Raw genomic sequence first — 25,055 nt, 5'->3', positions numbered from 1 at the left:
ACTCCAAAGTGCAGTACACTGGAAGAATCATTTTTGGTCTCTAGGGGATCTTTCCCCCGCCTGTGCTATGGTTAACACCAAGGGAATTATGTTAATTTATTCATGTGTTCCTCTGACTGAAAAATGTAGACAAGCTGGCATTCTGATGAGTAAGAGCTCTTCTGATCAACTGTGGAAGTTTCCTCTTGACCTAATGATCTTCCTTCTATCTATTCCTGCTCTCTGATGTGGTGGCTTCAATGTTAAGCTATTGAAGCTCTAGATTTATTTTGTGCTAAACTTCGCTAAACTTAAATGTTAAGGGCTTTGTATATTCTTTTTTAGACAGTAACTTATACAAAATTTGAGAAAAACATGTGCCCAAAACCCTTTAATGGAGATGGAAAAGCTGTAACAAGGCTAATTAAAATGACTGAGAAATTAATAATTCTTTCTTTTTTTAAGAAGAGAAAAGACTAGGCATATTTGATCCAGACAGCAGGCAGTTAAAATGAGGCTTGACAAAAGTCTGTGAAATCACGAAAGGCTTAGTAAAGTCAACATGGCATTTTCAGAATGTTGTGGACTATTAGGTTATGTACACTTCCTTTAAAGTTTGAGAAAGTTAAAAATTTCAACAATATTTTGCCCTGTTGACAGAAACTTATATTTTGATGTTCTTTTTCTTTGTTATGCCGTATAACCCAAGTATCCTCCACAGGAACAAGTTGGCTTTTTGTCCCACACTCAACCAACTACACCACTGAAGAAAAAAACTCCTGAAAAATCCTGAATGTACAAACATAATGGAAAAGATCTACCAAATTTAAAATAAATTTTTGAATATAGGGGATGAAAATTTAGACTTCTGATGCCTTCAGATTTCTCCTACTTTCATTCAGTTTGTTTTTTATTTCTAGTCCTTGCTCCGAGTGCAATCTGCAGGCCATCTACATTAGGCCTGAATATAATTTCTGACAAAACATTATCTTAAAATTCTAGTCAAGAATTAAGATGATTCACGGAATTCTCATTAGAAGGATATTATACCAAATGTTGAGATTAAGCTTGCAACTCTGCAGGCTGGAAAGGTGACCACAACTCCCTCGACACCTCCCTTAATATGGAGGGACATGTGGTTGATGGCTTCATTTTGAAATACACTAGAAAAAATTCTCTATGATTCAGACCTATAAATACTTCCTATCTTGGTAGTATTCATGTACAGAAATCTTTGCAGTGTCTCAAATGTGTAAGTTCTTATGAAGATGCATGTCTTCGGGTCTGTTCTTGTATTTGTTGGTGATAGTTTACTTGCATCCAGGAAAGGAAATCTGACTGAAAAGATTCAAGTGGTTCCAGGGCATACTAAAAGCTGCAGTCGAATCTTCTAAACATAATTTCTTAAATGAACATGTTGATTTTTTAAATTAAAATAGCGCCTGGGTGGCTCAGCGGGTTGAAGCCTCTGCCTTTGGCTCCAGTCATGATCTGGGGTCCTGGGATAGTGACCCGCTCCGGGCTCTCTGCTCAGCGGGAAGCCTGCTTCCCTCTGCCCCCCCACCCCGCCCCGGTTCTACTTGTGATCTCTGTCTTGCAAATAAATAAATAAAATCTTAATAAATAAATAAATGAATGAAATAAAAGAGAAAAGAAACGAATGAACAAAAGGAAAGGAGAAAAACCTGGAGAATTGGATTTGGAAATTAAAACTGCTACCTAGGGGCGCCTGGGTGTAGCTCAGTGGGTTAAAGGCTCTGCCTTCAGCTCAGGTCATGATCCCAGTGTCCTGGGATCAAGCCCCAAGTTGGGCTTTCTGCTCAGCAGGGAGCCTGCTTCCCACCCCCCACTGCCTCCCACTCTGCCTACTTGTGATCTCTGTCTGGCAAATAAATAAATAAAATCTTAAAAAAACTAAAAATAAAATAAAACTTCTACCTAAATGTGTGTGGACAGGGCAATATATATATTTTTAACTTAAAACTTTGTTTTAATTATTGCACCACTCTATGTTAAACTTTGTTCATTTAAAAGCTTCCTATAAAAACATGGTTTCTGAAAATCTGTAGATTTACCTGATGGCTTTTTTTATATCCTTTTATAAGGAATAATTTACTTAATTTTGGTATTTAAATAACTTTAATTATTTATACTTCTAAATAACATTTGCTTTCCATGATTGAGCAGAATATTCTTCATGGGAAAAAAGGGGAGAATTTAGCTAGCAAGATAGGTTCTCAATATTTTCCTTATTTCTAAATATTTTCAGAGTGGATATGTCACTTTTCAAACACAGCAAATCTAATATTTATAGCAAAAAGACAGATTTCTATAGATGACAGAAATGAGCTGAGATAATACTTAGAATATACTTTTGCATAGAATGGAATCTTACTCAAATAAGCTTAAGAAAATGCAGTGCATTAAGTGAATAGTGATTTAATGGACTCCAAGAGGAAGTTAAACCACCAGATATCAGGAGGGGCAGGAACCAGGCATCCCCAAGGGCCTCAGCAGCAGACATTCGTGGAATTTGAATCTCTTGGGTCACCATAAATGTGAGACAATGAGTCTGCAGGACGAGCTCTAGCCTATGTATAACTTGGCTCCTTCAGGCCAGGATGTACCCTTGAGCAAATTTGAAAGGCTGGCAATGCTCAGCCCATGAGAACATATTTTCTTAGAAGTTATGTGGAAGGGGAAAATTATATGGCATGTATAGTACAATCACTAAAATAATTAAACCTTGGATCATGCAAAGACAAAAGTTAACATTTGCTTGAAGTATAGCTCTGAAATTTCTACGTCAGTGTTTGAATTAATCTCCCTAAAAGATCAAAGCAGACACTGACATACTTTCTTTAAAAAAAAAAAATACAATTCAGAAATGTCTACATTAGCCCCAAATTAAGTTGAATACAAGTATCAGAAAAGTTACCCTAAAACACTTAAGTGCTTTTACTAATGCATATGTGAGAGTAACTGGTAGAAATCATCACTCTTAAAAAAAAAGAAAAGAAAAGAAAAGAAATCATCACTCTTTTGGACTTACTGTATAAATCATTGCATAGACTTCTTTAGCAATTAATGTAATCTTAATGCTATGCCAAGTAATTTCAACTAATAAATGTATAAATAAAATAGCAAAACCAGTCCAACAAGGTCTATTGAAAACTTTGTTTTTCACTAATAGGAGCAAATATGTGTTTTTTTGTTTTTTGTTTTTTTAAGATTTTATTTATTTGACAGAGAGAGATACAGCAGGAGAGGGAACACAAGCAGTGGGAGTGGGAGAGGGAGAAGCAGGCTCCCCGCTGAGCAGGGAGCCTGATGTGGGGCTCCATCCCAAGACCCTGCGATCAGGATCTGAGCCAAAGGCAGGCGCTTAACAACTAAGCCACCCAGGCACCCCAGGAGTCAATGTGTTTTGAAAAATCTCTGTGACACCGAATTTTGCAACTATGACTTTCAATGATTGTTCCAAACCTGGATATTGTTAAAACTCTAGTAATAAATGTAATGTAGAAGAAATAATCAGCATACATAATGAAGTATTAGCATCTCAACTTCCAACATCTGAGCCACAAAGGGAGCCTCTGCTCTTTCACTTAAATATCATTTCTCGGAATGGTTCACATGGCTTCCTTTCTTCCATGCATAAACATTATTCCCCAGCAGTCATTTAAGAATTCAGCTAGCATCTGTGGTCCTTCTCCACATTTACCCCATTAGCATTGCCCCTTAGTGGCGCCACAATGACCTACAAAGATATTTCTCCCTGGTTTAAGAGCTTTAAGAGCGTCTCCTAGCCTGCAGTTTAAATTTGAAACACTTTTGCTTCTCAGAATGCCAGTTCCTTCTTGTCTGGCCCATTCTTCCCTTCCCAGATTTTTCTCCTCCTGCACTCAGCCTTACAAACTGACATTTTGGTGACGAGAAAATACTTGTCACTCCTGTCCAGCTTACTTCCAGGTCTTTCCTTATTCATTTTTCCTCTAGTTGGAATATATATCCTCTCATCCCCTTCTTTATCTAATCAGTTTCTGCTCTCCCATAAAGACTCAGCTCCTGGCTTCCTAATCCTCAGAACATTCCTGGAGCCTGCCAAAGTAGGCTAAAATTCCCTGCCCCACTGTGTTATCCCAAAGTGTTCTACATACCTCAGTCACAATACCTCTACACACTATACCTCTACATACTATCCCAAAGTCCTACATACCTCAGTCACAGTACCTACGATATTATATAGAAGTGATCAGTGAGGGGGTCTGCTGTTCCATAAATTATAAGCTGATTCCATGCTGTACTACCAATACCCAGGAGGGACTTAGATTTGTTGAACAGCTCACACTATTTCTGACAACAAAAAAACGTAAGCGGTTTCATAGGGAATTTGAAATTCCAACAGAAGTCAAGAAATTTACAAACTGATTATTTAACAATTTGCAGCTGCTTGAGTTAAGTGAATTTAATCTTTTAATTTTTCTTACTAGTTTGTCGCAAAAAGAGTCTATGCTTAGAGGTAGCCCAAAAGCATTTTTCTTGGCAAGCTGGCTCACTGCCTGGAACCATGTCAACACTTGGCCTAAAGCAACACAGTGATTGTTCAAGTAGCAGACACGCTGATGGATCTCACGGCAAGACTGAAATGATGCATTTTCCACATTAGAATTCTGTAATCATGACTGTCACAAATGTGATTTGATTCAATTACCCAAATCGAACAGCACATTTCTCTTGTTCTCTATCCTAAATTCCTCATTATTTTATGTTTTTAAGTATAGTAAGAATAGAAATAGAAACTTTATCAATACTCAACTGATGCAAAGGAAAGAACTATATATGTAAAATAAATAAAATAGATCACTGTATTCATTCATTGTTCAGAAAAGAATTCTGTATTCCAAATTACCTGCTTACCCCAGGGAACAGTGATTTGTCCAGATAATCACTGCAGCTCTGCATTTCACTGCACTAATATAAGAATGGCCTAAGGACAATTTTTAGATGAAGCAAACAGAGATGAAAGCTAAGAAACAAGTTAAAATTCTATTTTCTTAATATTGATAGAATTAGAATTATTTATAATCTTTGCTTTTGTTTTACATTTTGCACACTCTAAAGTTACCCTAAGAGGGCTCCCTACAGGGCGCCTGGGTGGCTCAGTTGGTTAAGCGACTGCCTTCAGCTCAGGTCATGATCCCAGAGTCCTGGGATCGAGTCTCACATCGAGTCCTGTAATGGGCTCCCAGCTCCATGGGAATCTGCTTCTCCCTCTGACCTTTTCCTCCCTCATGCTCTCTCTCAAATAAATAAATAAAATATTTTTTTTAAAAAGAGGGCTCCCTACAGAAGATCGCTGTTTCACAGTTCAGTGCTTGGTTTTTCAGACTATTTCAATTACTAAAAAGGGAGTATCTCAAAGCTAACCATAAGGAATTAAACATTACAAAATGTATCCTCTGCATATTTCCTCTTTCATCAGTATGTGCTTGGTCACACCTTCTCTACATCATTTGCAGAATCGAATGATAAAAAAGTTCCTTACTTGGTATTATGTGTGTCGATGGTATGGAAGAGCTCATGTAATTCTTCTCCACTCAGAACTCCATCTGCAAAATATGCTTTGAATTCTTCAAAGGACAATTTTCCATCATCTGAAATGGTAGGAACAGACAGAAGAGAAGCAAATCATTTCACCTCTGTATATTGTTATATCTTTTAATTTTAAAAACTTTGCCCAAATGCTTATGCAGGTTTATTTGTGTCTGTAAACACATTTATTTTAAAAGAACGAATAATTCAAAGTGCAAAAAAGAAAAATAATTTAATATCTCTCTATAGTACATAGGCTTCAGATGTATACTCCCTGATGAAATAGGTCTAATGGTTTTAAGTATGTTTGGGATTATTTATTTCTAGGGCAAACATTTAACAAACAATTTAACATGTCAAAAGGTTATCCACCCAACCAAATAATAGCCTAAGACAGAGTCACTTATTTAGACATTTTGTCTTGATATACAGGACCTAGCAGATTACAGAATAAATACTGGATGTTTAATAATGCATATTGATTAAACGAATACTAACATTTAGATTTTAGAATCGTTATTACAATCCAACAAACGGTATTCATTCCCTACTATTTAAACAAAAGAACAGTTTCTAAAGACAAGCACATTCTACTTATTGTGGAATACAAAAGTGAATGACAATTAAATTAGGGAGTCTAATAAAAAAAAATAAGATGTGTAGATGTTAGTGTAAGTGTATTACACAATAACACACAGTAAAGGCAATAAGAGATATACTTTGGAATATATGGGAGTTAGGGCGATCAAAGATCCTTTCATTTGGGGGCATGAGGAGTTTTAGTAACTTTTGCATCTGACATTCTGCAACAGGTAAATGTGGATAAGTAGAGACTGAAGAAACACAGTAACAAATTAAAGTAAAAGATCTTTACTAGATACAGAAGCAGAAAATTTAAGGGAGCGAATAGATGTGAAGGAAAAAGAAAACATCCTTCTTTCTACGCAGGAAAATGGTTTGCCAGTTATCTCAGGTAAGTTGCCAAATGATTTAAGTGGTGGAATGTTCCTCTCCATTTACAAAGAGGAGGAAAGAATTTAGGGTCACAAAACTCCTACCAACACCATACTCAACAAAGTAGAATGTGTCTTTGAGAAAAAGGTGATAAGATTTAATAGGATTGGATCTTCAAGACCCATTTGGGTCTTTTTTTTTTCCCCCCCTCAAAAGATGGCCCACAGACCCCCTGGAGTTCAGTTAAAATACAAATTCCTGCGCCCTGCCAGAGCATCTTAATCTCCTAGAGGGCATGGAAGGGGGGTGGGGCAGTCAAGAAATCAAGATTTTTAATGACCTGTGAGAGTCCTCCTCACACTAACACTTACCATAAAGGACACAATAGGCCTAATCACTGAATGAGCTGCTTTTTCAGATAGGGATTTAAAGGCTGTAACATTTTCAGAAATCCTTATTTGCAAAATAGAAATATAAAGACCTTTGAGAGTTTTTAAATTCCATATAATTATACTTTTAACTTAATAGGTGTCTTAAAGCAATCTTCCAGTTAATTCTTGCCAATAGCTAACTGAGCAGACTTAGCATTAGAGGTCACAACAAACCTGATCTAGATTGTGCACTGAATGAGATCCTCACTCCCAGAGATCCCCTGGATGGACCTACCCCAGTCTAGCTCAGCCATTCAAAGGCCACAGCAACCCACTGCAAAATGAAACTGAATCCACCAGGCTCATCAATTGTCTGATTTTGCATTTCTGCTTTTGGATGGGATATTTTAGTCTCATATCTCAAATAACTATGTTTAACTTTGGCTCAGTGTAACCTGAGGTGTATTCCAGACTGGACATATTATAGTTATTGTTACTGTGTATCTCCTTACTTTGGCAAAATAATATATCACAAGGTTGGGGAACTGGACACAAATCACATCTAGGTATAGAGGAAAGAAGGAAGGAAAAGGGAGGAAGAAGAGAGGGAGAGAGGGAGGAAGAGAAGAGGGAGGGGAGGGGGTGGGAGAGAGGGAGGGAGAAGAAAGGAAAAAAGAAAGGAAGGGAGGAAGGAAAGAGAGGGAGAAAGGAAGAGGGAGAGAGAAAGGAAAGAAGATAGGAAGAAGACAGAAGATAGAAATCAACTCATAATGGAGAGGAGGAAACTCTATTATGGAAATTTGTAACAGATGTAATACATACATATCCATGGTGGAACAGGTTTCCTTTGGTGAATATTTAATGGCTCAGCTAAACTGAACTGGGCTATTATAGAACTTAACCTGCCTATGCACCCTATGGACAGCAGGAGCCTCTGTATACTGCTTTATAACCCCCATAAGTAAGTAAGCTAGAGTGGTAATGTAAATACTGTCAAATAAAAGCACTGAACAACAAATGCTCTGATCATTCTATGGGTCTAAAAGCCTTTTTTCTTTGTAATTCTTATTAGAAAAAATATAAAAAGATAAAGGAGGCATTCAATTTTAGTCCTGACTTGAAGGATGGAAGCTACATTTTGAAAGTCTGTTTTTAACCACATCCAAGACTCCTAGAAGTCTTAAATTCAGGATACCACACTTTTAAATAAGCAGTTATAATGAGTTACTTTGGAATATTTCTAGACTAATTCCTTAATGTTAAACAAAAGTATTACAGTTTTTTGTTTTTAAGGAAAAGGAGACAAAATACTCCTTTCTAGTGTGGTTCTACATTAACAAATCCATCTCAATTTTTTTTATTAAAATATTTTTTTTTCAACTTCAATTTTTCAACTGATCTTTTCTTTTGAAATGGAACATAATTAAACCTTGATTTATACTGGCTTACAGATTAGCCAAATCTTGTGAGACCTGATATACTATGACAATAAATCTTTTTTTCTTTCAATATTTTACTTAAATTTTATTTAAATTTAAATTTAAACTCAATTTAGTTAACATATAGTGTAGTATTAGTTTCAGGTGGAGAATTTGGTGATTCACCCCTTGCATATAACACCCAGTGCTCATTACAAGTGCCCTCCTCAATGCCCATCACCCATTGACCCCATCCCCCACCCCACAGGCCCTCCTATAATAAATCTTAATCTTTACTAACAAATGATACAGGTTTTCCAGCTTTTCATATCTGAATCACATACTTTGCCTGAGTTTGTCCTGAGCATAGCTGGCCCCTCCTTTGCTTTATTTTTAAAGTATTCTGATCTTATACTCTACATTCCATTAATTTTTGAGATGGAGGTAGCAGATTGCAGTTGCTTAGAACAGTCTTTTTTTTATCTTTTTTTTTTTTTAAGATTTTATTTTTTTATTTCTCAGAGCAAGCACAAGCAGATAGAAGGGCAGGCAGAGGCAGAGGGAGAAGCAGGCTCTCTGCTGAGCAAGGAGCCTGATGCGCTCAATCCCAGGATGCTGGGATCATGACCTGAGCCGAAGGCAGCTGCTTAAACAACTGAGCCACCCAGGCGTCCCACTCAGAACAGTGTTAGAACAAAGAAATCTTGAGTTTTTAACATGGATTTACAAATTATTAGTATAGCACTTTCACTCACTGTCCCATCAAATTTTTACTCAGATCCTACTATGATCCAACAGTGTTTTGTGCTAAGAACATAGACAGGCAAGCCCTTAAGGATTTTGTACTTATGATGGAGGATATAGCAAATGAATAGGCAAAGACTGTTTGATAAGAGTAATTCTAGGAGACCCAGGATGATGTGAAACCGTGCAGAAAAGAAACAAACCCTGATGTAGGTATATAGCGAAGGCTTTCCAGAATAAGTGACATTTCAGCTGAAATACAAATGAAAAACAAAGGTTAATGGGGAAAGATCTGTAAAGGGGAAGAGTATTCCCGGTAGAAGAAATGCTAACCACAAAGCTAGGAGGCAAGAAATGATACGGTTTGGGAATTGAAAAGAAAACTCAGTAAACATGGTTGAAGAATACGTACCAAAGTAGAGCAAATCATAGTTACTAGGTGCTGGGGGGAGCAGGAACTGGGAGATGTTGGTCAAGGGATACAAAATTTCAGTTATGCAAGACGATTAAGTTCTGGAGAGCTAATGCACAACGATGTGACTACAGCTAACAATATTGTATTGTATACTTGAAATTTCCTAGAAGGGTAGCTATTAAGTATTTTTACCATAAGGAAAGAGTAATTGTGTGAGGAGATGAATATGTTAAGTAGCTTTATTGTACCAAATATTGCAGAATACATATGTCTGTCAAGTTGTACACCTTAAATATATACAATCTTAAAGTGTCAACTACGCACCAACAAAGCTGGGACAAAAGGCTACATGCTGGGTGGGAGGAAGAACAAGCCAGAGAGTTAGACACAGAGAGTCTGGTTTTTCAATATCATGAAAAACCATACAAATCATGGTAAAGGCTTCTGAATTTACCCCAAGAGGATCCACTGCCCTATTAGGAAGCTTACGTGGCTGCAGTGTGTAGAGTGGAGTGGACAGGTGTGGCACCCGAAGAGAAGACAGATAGAGGTCATTGCCCTAATCAGGGTGAGAATAAATGGCGGCTTAAACCTCGGTGGTAACAGTAAGAACACAAAGTAAGTGACCAGATTTATAATCTATTTAGGAAACAGAATCAATAAGAACTGGTGATCAGTTAGAGGTGACGAATGAGAGGGGACAATAAGGCAAACCTGACACCCATCCAAAATTGAGTAATCAGATGGATAATATCGTTATTCTCGCAAGAGAGAACATAAGGCAAAAAGCATACGGTTGAGTACTAGGCTCTTCAGCCTGCAAAAATTAGATGTACCTGTGGAATAAGTAGATGCATCTAGCAAGCAGGGGATATGGGGTCTAGAATATAGGATATATATCATAGGGATAGAGGAGAGAGAGAGGGAGAGATGAGAAGGACAAAAAGAGGGAGAGGCACTTAGAATTACCAATACATACTAATTGAGGTCCTAGAAGTGAGTTCATTCTCCCAAGGAGAATGCCTACATTCTGAAAAAGGGCATAGAACAGACTTTGGAAATACCAACTAATTCTTTAAGTTTCAGATTTTATAAATGCTTGTTTGTTGCAAAGATTTAGAGGTTGTACAGAAAACACTTGGCACAGTACGTAACACACAGTACGAGTTCAATGAAAGTAGGTGTGATTTTTGGGTGGCTTTACATGTTCAGTCTTGCTAAGTCAAGATGGTTATGTATTACTAATTCCCATATTGTTCTCCTTCTTGAAAAGTACTTATTGAGTACACACAGAATAATGGGTATTTGATATGCTTATTTAAAAGTAGAAATTTGGGGGAGCACCTGGGTGGCTCAGTGGGTTAAGCCTCTGCCTTCAGCTCAGGCCATGATCTCAGGGTTTTGGGATCAAGCCCTGCATTGGGCTCTCTGCTCAGCGGGGAGTCTGCTTCCCCCTCTCTCTCTCTGCCTGCCTCTCTGCCTACTTGTGATCTCAATCTCTCTCTCTGCCAAGTAAATAAAAATCTTTAATTAAAAAAATAGAAATTTTTAATTTATTTTCTTAGGTAATAACTTTTTTCACATTCTAAAACTGGTACTTCTTTGAAAAAAAGAGTCTTTAAAAATACTCATTTAATTTTTCTTTCAAGTTTTGTTTTTACAAATATGCCAACAACTAGAGCACTGATCTCAGAATTTCCTTTCCTACAGTCATGATTTTAATCTAGTTTTTGTGATCATTTAAGTGATTATTCTTTTGGGGTACCAAGATGGCTCAGTAGGTTAAGCATCTGACTCTTGATTTGGGCTCAGGTTGTGTATCTCAAGGTCCTGAGATAGTCCCACACTGGGTTCCACTGGGTGTGGAGCTTAAGATTCTCTCATTCCCTCTCTCCCTACCCACTTACTGGTGCTTGCTCTCTAAAAAAAGATTATTCTTTCAAAACACTGGATTTTCCTTCACGTATTTCTTTACCATTTTTGAACACTTTAAATATTGTAGTTTATTAAGATTAAAATTCCAAAACATGATCATCTTCAAAAATAACAACATCCTTGTACAAAATGAACACCTGGAAAGCATTACTCAGTTTAACACACAAAGAATAGCATATACTTTGCATAATATGCAAATTTTTAGAGGCAGAAATAAAAAATAGCAACCTTGTTTCTAAAATGAAGTACTTAAATTGTAAATTAAGAAAAATAATCATTAGTATATTAACATTTAACTACATGTAAATAAACACTTACTATCAAATGTACATACCATTTAACATAAGCCATTTAATATTATTGTGCATTAACTTCCTTATCTCTTCACAGCCTCTACCTTTCAAATGTCTAATGTTTTATATTTGTTTTAAAACAAGTTACTGACATTATATAAATGCAAGTAAAATACAAGTTCTTCTGATTTCAGTTCTGATATGTAAAGACCTTACACATTATCACTCCTATTCTTAGAAGAATAAAAAGCTGAACAAACTGAAAATCAGTAACTTTTCTTGGACTCATCAGAAAACTGAGGTTGCAGGGCAAACCACTACTAAAAGTCTGAGAAAAAGTGGAAAACCAAAGAATCCGAGCCAAGAGCTGCTTACACAGAGTAGAAGCTACTGGAGCCATAAACTGATAGAAAAAGTTACATGATAATTTTGATGAATTGCTGGGGGCTGGGTACAGACTAGCATGAGAGGGAGAAACTCCTGGGGCTTCAGGATTTAGGAAGCTTCCACACTTTCTGGGTTTTACCTCTAGGAACCCCACCAGATTCTCATAGTGAGGAGACAAAAAAGATCGCCTTGTAGCTCAGGCATAGGGAAGAACAAGAGTAATCATGAAATATACCCGGAGTGCTCTTCAGGACAAAAGTCTATTCTTCAGAGGCACAGATTGTATCAGAATTCTATCCTGGGCACCTGGGTGGCTCAGTGGGTTAAGCCTCTGCCTTTGGCTCAGGTCATGATCCCAGGGTCCTGGGATGGAGCCCCGCATCGGGTTCTCTGCTCAGTGGGGAGCCTGCTTTCCTTCCTCTCTCTCTGCCTGCCTCTCTGCCTACTTGTGATCTCTGTCTGTCAAATAAATAAATAAAATCTTAAAAAAAAAAAAAAAAGAATTCTATCCTAATGGAGGGGGAGATGAACCATGAGAGACTGTGGACCCTGAGAAACAAACTGAGGGTATTGGAAGGGAGAGGGGTGGGAGGATGGCTGAGCCTGGTGGTGTGTATTAAGGAGGGCATGTATTGCATGGAGCACTGGGTGTGGTGCATAAACAATGAATCTTGGAACACTGAAAAAAAAAATAAAATTAAGACATTAAAAAAAAAGAGTCCTATCCTACTTGAAGGGAAGACATTTCTTTGACTGCAGTCCTCTCTAGCCTTCATATCAAATAAGTTGAAGGGAAGCTAAGAAACACTTGGGAAGGTCATAGCCCAGAAACACAGGCCCACTGAAAGACTGAGATTTAATCAGATGATTATTGAATACATTGCTCCTCCAATCCTTATCATCGCACTAACAGGGCTCCCATATAAACACAGTGGATTACAGCTGAAAGAGTTGTAAGACTCAGATTCTCTCTCAGGAGGGGTACTTAGGGAAGCCCACATCAACAGAGGAGACAAAAAGACAAGAGGAATTTGAAGGTTTTAATACCTACAGCTACATTAGACACTGCCCAACTCCTAAAAGATTAGCATAATTTCTCAAGCTAGAAACCTATTAATCTCATATCCTATTACCTGAAACATCATGATCACCTTTCACAAAAATATTATAAGGAATGCTAAAATGCAGTCTGAAGAAACCAAGCAAGCATTAGAACCAGACTCAGATCTGACAGAGATACTGGAATTATCAAACAAGAAATTGTAACTAACTATGATTAGCAGGTTAAAGGGTCTAATGGAAAAAAAGAGAAAAGATGGGTAATGTAAACAGAGATGGAAGCTCTAGGAAAAAAAATTGAAAGAAAATGTCAAAAATCAAAAACACAGAAATAAAGAATATCTTTTTTTTTTTTAAAGATTTTATTTATTCATTTGACACAGAGAGATCACAAGTAGGCAGAGAGGCAGGCAGAGAGAGAGAGAGGAGGAAGCAGGCTCCCCGCGGAGCAGAGAACCCGATGCGGGACTCGATCCCAGGACCCTGAGATCATGACCTGAGCCGAAGGCAGCGGCTTAACCCGCTGAGCCACCCAGGCGCCCTAAAGAATATCTTTGATGGGCTCATCAGCGGACTCAATACAGCTGAGAAAAGAATCAGTGAGCCTGAAAAAAACAACAAAAAAAATTAAACCTAAATAGAACATCTAAGAACCCTAAGAGATTTCAAAAGGTGTTACACAAACACAACTGGTGGAGAAGATAAGATAATACAGAGCAGAAGAAATATCTGAAACAATAATGGCTAAGAAATTTCCAAAGTTAATTACAGAAACCAAAACACATATCCAGGAAGATCAGAGAGGGCAAACAGGATAAATTCCTCCTTGATATCCCTCCACTTTGACCCAAGCAACCCTATACCTAGACATATCATATTGAAACTGCAGAATATCAAAGATAAAGAGAAAATTTAGAAAGAGATAGAAAAAAATTTAATCGATAGTCTATATAGGACTAAAAGTACAAATGGCAAATTACAGTGGACTTCCAATCAGAAACCAAACAAGCAAAAAGACTATGGGGTAAAATATCTAAAAGTGTTGAAAGAAAAGTCCTATAATCTAGAATTTTATATGCAGTGAAACTATTGCTCAAAAATGAAGGTGAAATAAAGACCTTTTCAGATGAACAAGACTGAAGAGATTCATTGTCAATAACTTCTCGTAAAGAAATGTTAAAAAAAAAAAATTCTTAGAGAGAAAGAAAGTGATACAGGTTGGAAACTTGGATTTATATAATGAATAGTGTCAAAGAAGAAATAAATGAAAATAAAATATTTTGTTTTTCTCATTCTGAATTAACCTAAAAGATAAATGTATGAAGAATTAATACTAACAACATATTGGTAATTATAGTATATAGGTAAGTGAAATAAATCACATCAATTCATAAGAACAGAAGGAGGTAGTGGAAATATTCTGTTATAAGGTAACTATATTACCCATCAAGTGGTATAGTGTTATTTGAAGATAGATTTAGATTAGTATAAAAATAAATACTGCAACATAATTAGTGAAAAATATATACACCAACAACTAAAACATTTTTTAAATTAACATATAATGTATTATTTCTTTCAGGGGTACAGGTCTGTGAATCATCAGTCTTACACAATTCACAGCACTCACCATAGCATATACCCTCCCCAATGTCCATCACTCAGCCACCCCAACCCTTCCATGCCCCTCCCCTCCAGCAACCCTCAGTTTGAGTCCCGAGATTAAGAGTCTCTTAAGGTTTTGTCTCCCTCTCTGGTTTCATCTTGTTTCATTTTCCCTTTCCTTCCCCTATGATTCTCTGTCTTGTTTCTCAAATTCCTCATATCAGTGAGATCATATGATAATTGTCTCTGATTGACCTACTTTGCTTAGCATAATACCCTTTAGTTCCAACCACATCATTGCAAATGGCAAAATTTCATGTTTTTTTTAAATGGCTGCCTAGTATTCCATTGTGTATATATATACACCACATCTTCTTTATCTATTCTTCTGTTGATGGACATCTGGGCTCTTTCCATAGTTTGGCTATTGTGGACATTACTGCTATAAACATTCAGGTGCATGTGCCCCTTAAGATCACTATATTTGTATCCTCAGGGTACTTAGTAGTACAATTGCTAAGCAGTAGGGTAGCTTTAATGAAAATATTTTTGAGAAATATAATTGATTTGGTAAGAGAGGAGATAAAATAGAATATATAAAATGCTGTTTAAAACTGGATAAGGCAGAAAAAGAGGGAGAAAAAAGAGACAAAGAATGAGTGGAATTAATAGAAAATAACCACAAATATGGTAGATATTAATCAAAAAATACCAATAACCAATTTAAATGTGAATGATCTAAATATACCAGTTAAAAGACAGAGAGGTCAGGGTGGGGGGGGGGGAAGAGCCAACTACATGCTGTCTGCAAGAAACCCACTTCAGATATAAAGACTCATATAAACTAAATCTAAACAAATGGAGAAAGGCATACCATAAGAGTGTTGAACAGAAGAAAGCTGAAGTAGCTATATGAATTTCAGTCAAAGTACACTTCAAAACAAAATTATCAAGGATAAAAAGGGCATTTACTTAATTATAAATGGGGTCAATTCTCCCAGAAGACAACAATTCTCAGTGTGTATATGCCTTAAACAGAACATCAAAATACATCTGGCAAATACTGATATAACTGAAGAGAAAAATAGACAAACCCACAATTACAGAGATTTCAACACCCCCATATTAGTAACTGATAGATCAAACATGCAGAAAACCAGTAGGGATTCACTTTACCTAAACACCACTACTGACTACTTTTTCTATAGTCATTCATATAATACTCCTTTCAACAAAAGCAGAATATGAAATCTTCTCAAGCTCACATGGATTATTCACCAAGATATGTCACCTATCTATTTAGTTTTGGCCATAAAACACACTTTAACATATTGAAAGTAAAGAAGTGACATAAAGTATGTTCTCAGACCACAGTGGAAGTAAACTAGAAATCAGTAACAGAAAGGAAGCTGGAAAATCCCCAAATATTTAGAAATTAAGGATCACTTTTCTAACACATGAGTCAAAGAAGAAGTGTCAAGAGAAAGCAAAAAAATATTTTAAACTAGATGAATATGACAGTACAACAAATTAAAATTTATAAGATGCAGTGAGAACAGTTCTTAGAGGAAAATTTACATCATTAAATAAATACACTATAAAAAATTATCTAAAGTCACTATCTAGGCTTCCACATTAGGAAATTAGAGACAAGTAAATTGAGCCTAAAGCAAGCAGAAGAAAATAAATAATAAAACTTAGAGCACAAACCAATGAAATTGAATCCAGATAATAAATCCAGATAATAAAATTAACTCAAAATGGATCACAGACCTAAATGTAAAATCCCAAAATAAGAGAAACCTTGGATTGGGTGACAAGTTTTTAGATACAACACTGAAAATATAATCATGAAAGAAAAAAATGATAAATTGGACTTTACTAGAATTTTAAGTTTGCTCTGTGAAAAAAATACTCTTAGAAGAATGAAAGACAAGCCATAGGCTGAGAAATATTTGTAAAACACATCTGAATAAGGACTTTATTTATAATATACAAAGAACTCTTAAAATAGCAATAAAAAGGCAAACACCAATTAAAAAGTGGCCAAACATCTGGATAGACACAAAACCAAAGAAAATATACACATGGCAAACAAGCATTTGAAATATTTTCAATACTGATTGTCATAGGGAATTAATAATTTAAATAGTAATGAGATACTACTACATCCCCATTAGAATGGCTTCCCTACAAAAAACCACACACACACACACACACACACACACACAAAAGCCAGCAACACCAATTTCTGGCTCATATTTGGGGCAACAGGAATATTAATTCATTGTTACTGAGATAGCAAAATGTTGCAGCCAGCTTGGAAGATGTTTTAGCATTTTCTTATATAGCAACAATGCTCCTAGGTATATACCCAGCTATTCAAAAACTTATATCCATACAAAAACTGCATGTGAATGTTTCTAACAGTTTTATTCATAATCACTAAAATTTGTAGGTAATTAAATGTCTTTCAATAAGTGCATGGATAAAATAACTTTAGTACATACACAGAATGGAATATTATTTAGTGATTCTTAAAAAGTGAGCTATCAAGCCAAAGAAAGTCATGGATGAATCCTGTCAGTGTGAAAAGGCTCTGTATTTTATGATTCCAATTTTATGACATTCTGGAAAAGACAAACGTATAAAGATAGTAACAAGATCAGTAGTTGCCAGGAGTTCAGGGCAATGAGGGTTGAAAGGACAAAACCAGGGGAGATTTTAGGGTGGGCTGACTATTTTGAATGACATAGTACAATTGTAATATGCCATTATATATTTGTTGAAACCGATAGAACTTTAAGCACAAAGAACAAATTTCAATATGTGTAAATTCCTAAAAAATCATTTAGGAGTTCAGGCGATTCCAGGATAGAATGGAGAATGTGACAAAATAATTTAAATGTATTAGAAACATATATGAAACAATCTCACTGAAGATAGTGGGGGGAAACAGTGTTGACCTAAGTAACTTTGGAAATGAATGGCATCTATATAAAGGCAAGATAAGCCGTACAGAAGCATTCTACTGTAGTTGATAGAGTTGATAAAGTTGTTTTCCATGGGCGCATAAGTAAAACAGCCGAAATACTACACATGCACACTGAGACTAAACAGTTACATAAATCAGTAACTGACTTGGGGAGCAAGTGTCTCACTGTTGGGAGTGATAGGTTACTGATAGAGCAAAGGGAGGAGACTAGAATAATCCATGTAGTAATGGTTTAAAGTTGGAGATATGACCATGACCTCATGTTTAACTTAATATAGATACATACGAGTACATGCAGAAACATTAGCAGAAATATGCATACACTTGGGTTACTATACACATGTATATTTCCTTGCTCCTCCAGCCAAAGAGCTTAGAGGCAACAATGACACACCAATAACAACGAGCACATCCACCACCCCCATCTTTGTTTCTCATATCATTCTCTAGTAACAAAAGATATCAAGGATCCTTGGACAAAATGACTGATTCTCATACTGGGACAGGATTATAAAAGATGAGCCTCCAGCATCTGAAGGACCAGAGACTAAGGGAATTACTAAAAAACTCACAATTATGAGAGTAAGTCAAAGGCACACAGGTCTACTGAAAGAGCTCCAAGTGCCCAAAGTGGGACAATTTGAACAATAAAATATAGTGAGTAGTACTGGATTAATCATAGAATAAATATCCATGTGTCCATAGTGTTATAAATAAATACACCCATAAATGAGAAAACAGACAAATCTCCCCTGCAGAGGAATTATAAGTAATTCATGCACATACTCAGTCCTCAAGGAGGTGGAACGTAACTTCCCACTCCTTCAGGGCGGACTGCCCAGAGTAACTTCTTTCCAGAGTCCAGTTACAGAAACGGGAAGAATGAGTAAACTTTGCAGTGGAGAAACCTGACAGACACTACCTGATCCAGGAGATGGAGGCCAACACCAATAGTCATAAATCACGTTGACAGTATAAATCTTTGATATAATATGATGGTACTTTACCTCTGTGATCTTCCTCCCCCAAACACATAACCTCAGCCTACTCATGAGAAAAAACATCAACAAATTCCAACTGAGGGACATTCTATAAAACACCAGACTAATACTCCTTAAAACAGTCAAGATCATCAAAAACAAAGAAAGTCTGAGAAACCGAGCCTAAGGAGATAGAATTACTAAATGTAATGTGCTATCCTGGCTGGGATCCAGAAACCGAAAAGGGACATTTGGTAAAAACTAAAAAAATCTAATGAAGTATGGACTTAGGTTAAAAACGTATCAATATTGGCTCATTAATCGTAACCCAAGTACTACACTAATGTAAAATGTTAATAATAAGGGAAACTGGATGTTAGGTATATGGGAATGTTCTACAGTAGCTTCAGTTTTTCCATAATAGAAAAATGTTCTAAAATAAAAATTTAAAAATATATACAATAGAATATGAACATTATATGTAATTCCATACACATATAAACAATATATGAAAAACTGCTTTGCCATGTTATCAACATGGTAAAGTCAATTATGTTTATTCATATTAAATTTTGAAATCTAACATATTAAACTCAACAATCAACTCAATTAATTCATTTTCTCAACCCCAGACAAGCTACCCTGTCTCTCATGTTTACAGACTATCTGAGAGAATGAAATGTTTTATGTACTGGTGCTCATACAAGTAAAAAATATGTTGACCTATTATTTTTCCAAGCATTTCTACTCTGAATTTTATTGACTACACTCATCACAATAACATCAGGAAATAGTTATATATTCTTACTTTTCTTTCCAGGAGCAGAAGAAAACTGAATTACAATAAGATTAAGTAATTCTGATGTGGTCCCCGAAAGCACATCTCTTGGGACATATTTTTGGAACCAGGTCATTAAAACTGACATCAGTTTAAAATTTACCAAGTGCCCAAAACTCAGGTAGAAAATTGAATAATTCAGTCAAACCTTTGGCTCCTCACTAACTTGATACCAAATATTTAGGTTCCTTACCAGGAAAGCTTATTTCTTATATCAGAATAATTTTGTCATTTGGAATTCTGTTGGAAATATGAAAACACTGTCTTCATCTTGTAGTAATGAGTATACATTAATTTTTCATGGCTAGGAAGTGTGCTTTTAATTTAGTTAAAAAAAAAAAAGGTACCTGTTTAGAATGGATAAAGAAGATGTGATACACACACACATACACACACACACACACTGAAAGATTATCAGCCATCAAAAAAAAAAAGGAATCTTGCCACCTGCACTAATGTGGATGGAACTAGAGAGTATTATGCTAAGCTAAATAAGTCAATCAGAGAAAAACAAGTATCATATGATTTAACTCTTACGTGGAATTTTAGAAACAAAACTGAGGAGCATAAAGGAATGAAGGGAAAAATAAAGCAAGACAAAACCAGAGACAGAGACAAACCACAAAAAACTCTTAACCATAGGAAACAAACTGAGGGTTGCCTGGGGTGGGGGTGGGGGCATAAAGTACCTGAGTGATGGGCATTAAGGAGGGCACATGATGTAATGAGTACTGGGTGTTACATAAGACTGATAATCACTGAACTCTTCCTCTGAAACTAGTAATACACTATATGTTAATTAATTAAATTTAAATTAAATTAAATTTTAAAAAGATATCTGTTTAATCTCACTTTCATAAAGGATTAACAATAATATTTTAGGTAAGACTGGGAGAAAGACAACAAACCACTACCCCCACCCATGACCATATACTCAGCCTTTTGTAGAATGATAGATGAAAGAAACATTGTAGGAGGAACATTTAGTCATTGAAAGTGTATTCAAAATCAGCAATGTAAGGAATACCCCATTTGTAGGAAAATTTTACTGCAAAATGTTTTCATACAGATATATCTCTGTACAGATGTACAGGTACATCTCTCTCTCTCTCTCTCTTAGTTGGGGCTTTATGGAGCTCACACTACACTGGGGGTGTGTGTATGTAATCCAAGCCTGGAAAAATCAGCTCATTTCATCTCTTAGTTATTGCTTCAAGATTGGGTATGTGACTCTAGTTGATCAATCAGAGAAAATCTTGAGATTTTTGCTACAATTATTCAAAAGAGGTATTCTCTCTTTATTCTGATTTGTTGAACTGGTAGGATGCATTCCAGGAGTTGTCTTATCTCTCCTGGAGAGAAAGCTAACCTGAAAGTAAAACCAGCCAGAGGAAAACCCAAATTAAGATGGAGAGAGGGGGAAGGAGACAGGGAAAGAGAATGATCCCTGAACACCTACAAGCAACTGTGCCTCTATACCACTGGGCATTTCAGTTACAAGAGCCAACAAACACTCTATTTTATTATCTGAATTGGGTTTTGGGCTTTGAACTGAATTGGTCCCGATGATAACCATCTTCCTTTTTTTCTAGCTGTCTTAATTTTTACTCACTTTAGAGATTTATTTGAGGACAATTACTCTGTAAGCTTACCTAGGTGAACCGAGGCCCAATGAACTCTTCCTCTGAACTCATACATTAGTATATTTAGCATTCGTTTGGCTTAGTGATAGTTCTTGCATTGTTGATGACACTGTTATTCAATTTTCTCTGTTTATGACTTTTTTTAAAAGATTGTATTTATTTATTTGACAGAGAGAGAGAGTGAGTGAACACAAACAAAGAAGCTGCAAAGGGAGAGGGAGAAAAAGGCTTCCCACTGAGTAGGAAGTCCAGTGTGGGCTCTATCCCGGATGCTGGGATCATGATCTGAGCCAAAGGGAGACCCTTAACTGACTGAGCCCTCCAGGTGCCCCTGTTCATGAGTTTTTTTTAATCAATAAGTTGCTAAGTTCCCAAAGGACAACATTATTCAATATCTCTTCCCTACCTCAGTCTCAAATTATTTAAAGGCGATTGACCAAGTATTCTCCAAATCTACATGCAAACATCAAAAAGAAGTTATTTTCATTACACAGATAGATAATTTGTCCTAGTACCATAAAGCTTTTGTCCTTATAAAAGTTCACAGCTTTTGGGGTGCCTGGGTGGCTCAGTGGATTAAGCCTCTGCCTTTGGCTCAGGTCATGATCTCAGGGTCCTGGGATCGAGCCCCACATCAGGCTCTCTGCTCAGGGAGCCTGCTCTCCCCATCCCCCGCCTACTTGTGATCTCTCTCTCTGTCAAATAAATAAATAACATTTTAAAAAAAGTTCACAGCTTTTGATCTGCTTTCATAATTAATTCACAAGTAAAGAAATCATATCTTCAGGACCTATATGAAATTAGTGAAGGTAGAAGGGAACTGACAGGTTTTGAATACTTAATATATTTACCCTGTACATTCATAATAATGCTGCTCATTAAATTTTGTTATTATTATTATTATTATTATTATTATTAATTTACTTTAAAAATGAGGAAAGAGGGTGCCTGGGTGGCTCAGTTGGTTAAGCGACTGCCTTCGGCTCAGAATATGATCCTGGAGTCCCAGGATGGAGTCCCACATCGGGCTTTCTGCTCGCTGGGGAGTCTGTTTCTCCCGCTGACCTCTCTCTCTCTCTCTCTCTCTCTCAAATAAATAAAATCTTTAAAAAAAAAATGAGGAAACAGGTTGAGAGAGGCTCATTAATTTGTCCAAGTGCACACCCTGGTGAACACATACTAAAGTTTATGTTTTTTTTTTAATCTCTGCATAGCCACTGCCTAGCAGTGTCCAGCATGTAAAGAGCACTCATAAAATATTAGGCAAATGAATGAATGAGTAGATGAAACAACACAGGGTAGAGCCAAGATGAAGGGTCATCCTTTTTGGTTCCAAATCTCTGTTAAACTCAGTCACCAACAAACAGGATCATCACCATAGTAATTCCATCTTTTTTTTTTTGTCTTTTATATTTAAAGAACATTGAATCACTCAGCATTATGCATGTGGAAAGACTGATATTTCTACACTTCCATAGCGTAAACCCACTACAGAGGTGAACCACAATACCTGAAACATCCTGAGCTACATACTAGAGCTTTTATGTTAGAAGGGAAGCTGGATATAAATTGTATTTACTTGTTCCATGACCTTAAACAAATTATCTATGTCTCAGGTTACTTATTGATAAAATTGGGATAATGGTATTATCTTCTTCATAAGACTGTTACAGGGATTAAATAAAATTATGCCCAGCAGAGCATCTGTCAGAGAGTAATCCTTGGGTCAGGAGATTTACAGTAATTACTGTAATATTTTCTTTTGAGACTGGACCTATTTTCTCATGGTCATAGAAGCCTCAGTGATGTACAAGCTAGCCTATTTTTTAAAAGATTTTTATTTATTTATTTGACAGACAGAGATCACAAGTAGGCAGAGGGGCAGGCAGAAAGAGAGAGTGGGGAAGCAGGCTCCCCGCTGAGCAGAAAGCCTGATGCAGGGCTGGATCCCAGGACCCTGGGATCATGACCTGAAGGCAGAGGCTTTAACCCACTGAGCCACCCAGGTGTCCTCAAGCTATCCAATTTTTAATAATTTAAGCGTGATTTTAGAATATTAAGGAAAAAGACAATGCTTCTTGTTAACAGCAATAGATATTTGTAAGTAAGCTCTCCTAACAAAAAGTGGCCCCAATGTTATAAAAAATAACCTTTAATATGTAAGATATTCTCACCATAAGTAATAATCTCCTTACCCACCCAGTTTACCCAAGCCAAAAACTAGGAATCTGACCCTTTTGCCCCAACCCGTAAGTACAGGATACCATTAAATACCTTCCTTTCTCTTAAACATTTTCAATTAATTACCAAGTCTTTGCTGATAATACATTCAAAAATATAAATGTCAGGTTCTTATCTCTATTACCCTTGCCATGGATTTACTGAAGCTTTCCATAGCTCTAATCTGGAGGGTTTTGCAGTCCAAGTACCAGAGTATGGAGGCTTTAACTCAGGTAGAGATTTGGAAGTAGTGAGAAGTGATTTGATTTTGAAGACATTTTAACAAGGGAGCCAACAGGGGCTACTAATGGATTAGACACGGAATTATTAGAGAGGGAGCAGAACCATGGAGGTCTCTGAAGCTTTTGGTCGGAACCCCTGCTAAACAGTGGTACCATTTCCTGACTTGGGAAACACTACTGAACAAGGAGGCAGCTGGGTTAAGAGTGTGGCTTCAGATATGAGCACAATAGGTACTCAATATACATTTTTATAAATCAAGAAACTGTGTTCAGAAACTAATTCCTGTAATTGTTCAAGTTGTGTGGCTTTGTTCTTGCCTTTTCTTTTACCTGCAATTACTTGTCCCCCATCTAACCTATACCTACTCAGATGAATTATAGCTCAAGAGAGGCTTGCTCAGCAGCCCGGGCCAAATTAGACTCCCTTCCTCTGCGGTCCCATAGCAATTCAGTAATGTTTACGAAATACTAACAATAAATCAAGGATCATACTGATCACTAGGTATACAAAGGTATATAGTTCCTGGCCTTCAAAAGGCTTACAGTCTAATAGGGGGGTAGGGAAACATACCCACAAACTATTCAGTACACTCTGATAAATGGTATTATACACAAAATGCAATGAAACTTTAGAAACTATAGGTGGGTAGTCAGGCAAAGACATTAATGTTTACCAGATGTGTATTTGTCATGTGTATGGTGCTTTGTGTCATTTCACTGAATCATCACAACAGCCCTATAAGCCAAACATGGATCTTTACGAACCTACCCAAAGTTATACAGTTTGCACATGGCAGAACTAGTTTGCATAAAGCCGTTCTTGGCCAAACCAAACTCAGCAGGGGCTTCCTAGGAGAGATACACTTGGGCTGAAAGCAGAAGGATGAAGGTCATTCCCAGCAGAGAAAGTTGTGCATGTCTAGACACTGAGGGCTGGGGGGGAGTCAGAGGCTTTAGAGATAATGGAGGGAGAGGAGGCTGGGCAGGGGACACCTTGCTCAGGAGTTTCTGGATTTTATCCTGCAACAAATAGGTAACAAATGAAGAATTTTGAACAGAGTAGGGACAGTATCAGATTGACACTACAGAAAGATCACTCTAATATAGAATCTAGTAGTGATTTATATCACAGCATTTATTAAGGTATAATTATTTTGTAATTCATGTTTATCTCCCCTCTAGAATTTGAACATAAATTTAACTGAAGTTCATTCCATTCCTTGTAGTGTGTGTGTGTGTGTGTGTGTGTGTGTGTGTGGTGTGTGCTGTACTGACTTTAATTTAGCCTTATTTAGTTAGTATCTTTAGTGCCTAACAAAGTGTCTGGCAAATAGGTGTGTTGCCTGGTCATAAACGAATGAATGGAAGAGAGGGAGATGGAA

The 25,055-nt window shown here is 36.6% G+C and overlaps 1 protein-coding gene across 1 annotated transcript in view; it reads right to left on the bottom strand.

The window, feature by feature from the left end:
- Positions 1–25,055, bottom strand: part of NECAB1 (N-terminal EF-hand calcium binding protein 1) — a 205,664-nt gene that overhangs the window by 164,599 nt on the left and 16,010 nt on the right. Inside the window, exon 3 of the mRNA XM_032316523.1 lies at positions 5,528–5,636. Within this exon, the coding sequence (XP_032172414.1) occupies positions 5,528–5,636 (109 nt within the window). The remainder of the gene's footprint in view (positions 1–5,527; positions 5,637–25,055) is intronic.

This window comes from Mustela erminea, chromosome 16 (genome assembly GCF_009829155.1).
Source record: "Mustela erminea isolate mMusErm1 chromosome 16, mMusErm1.Pri, whole genome shotgun sequence".
Taxonomy (NCBI): domain Eukaryota; kingdom Metazoa; phylum Chordata; class Mammalia; order Carnivora; family Mustelidae; genus Mustela; species Mustela erminea.
This window is presented reverse-complemented; position numbering and strand designations above follow the sequence as displayed.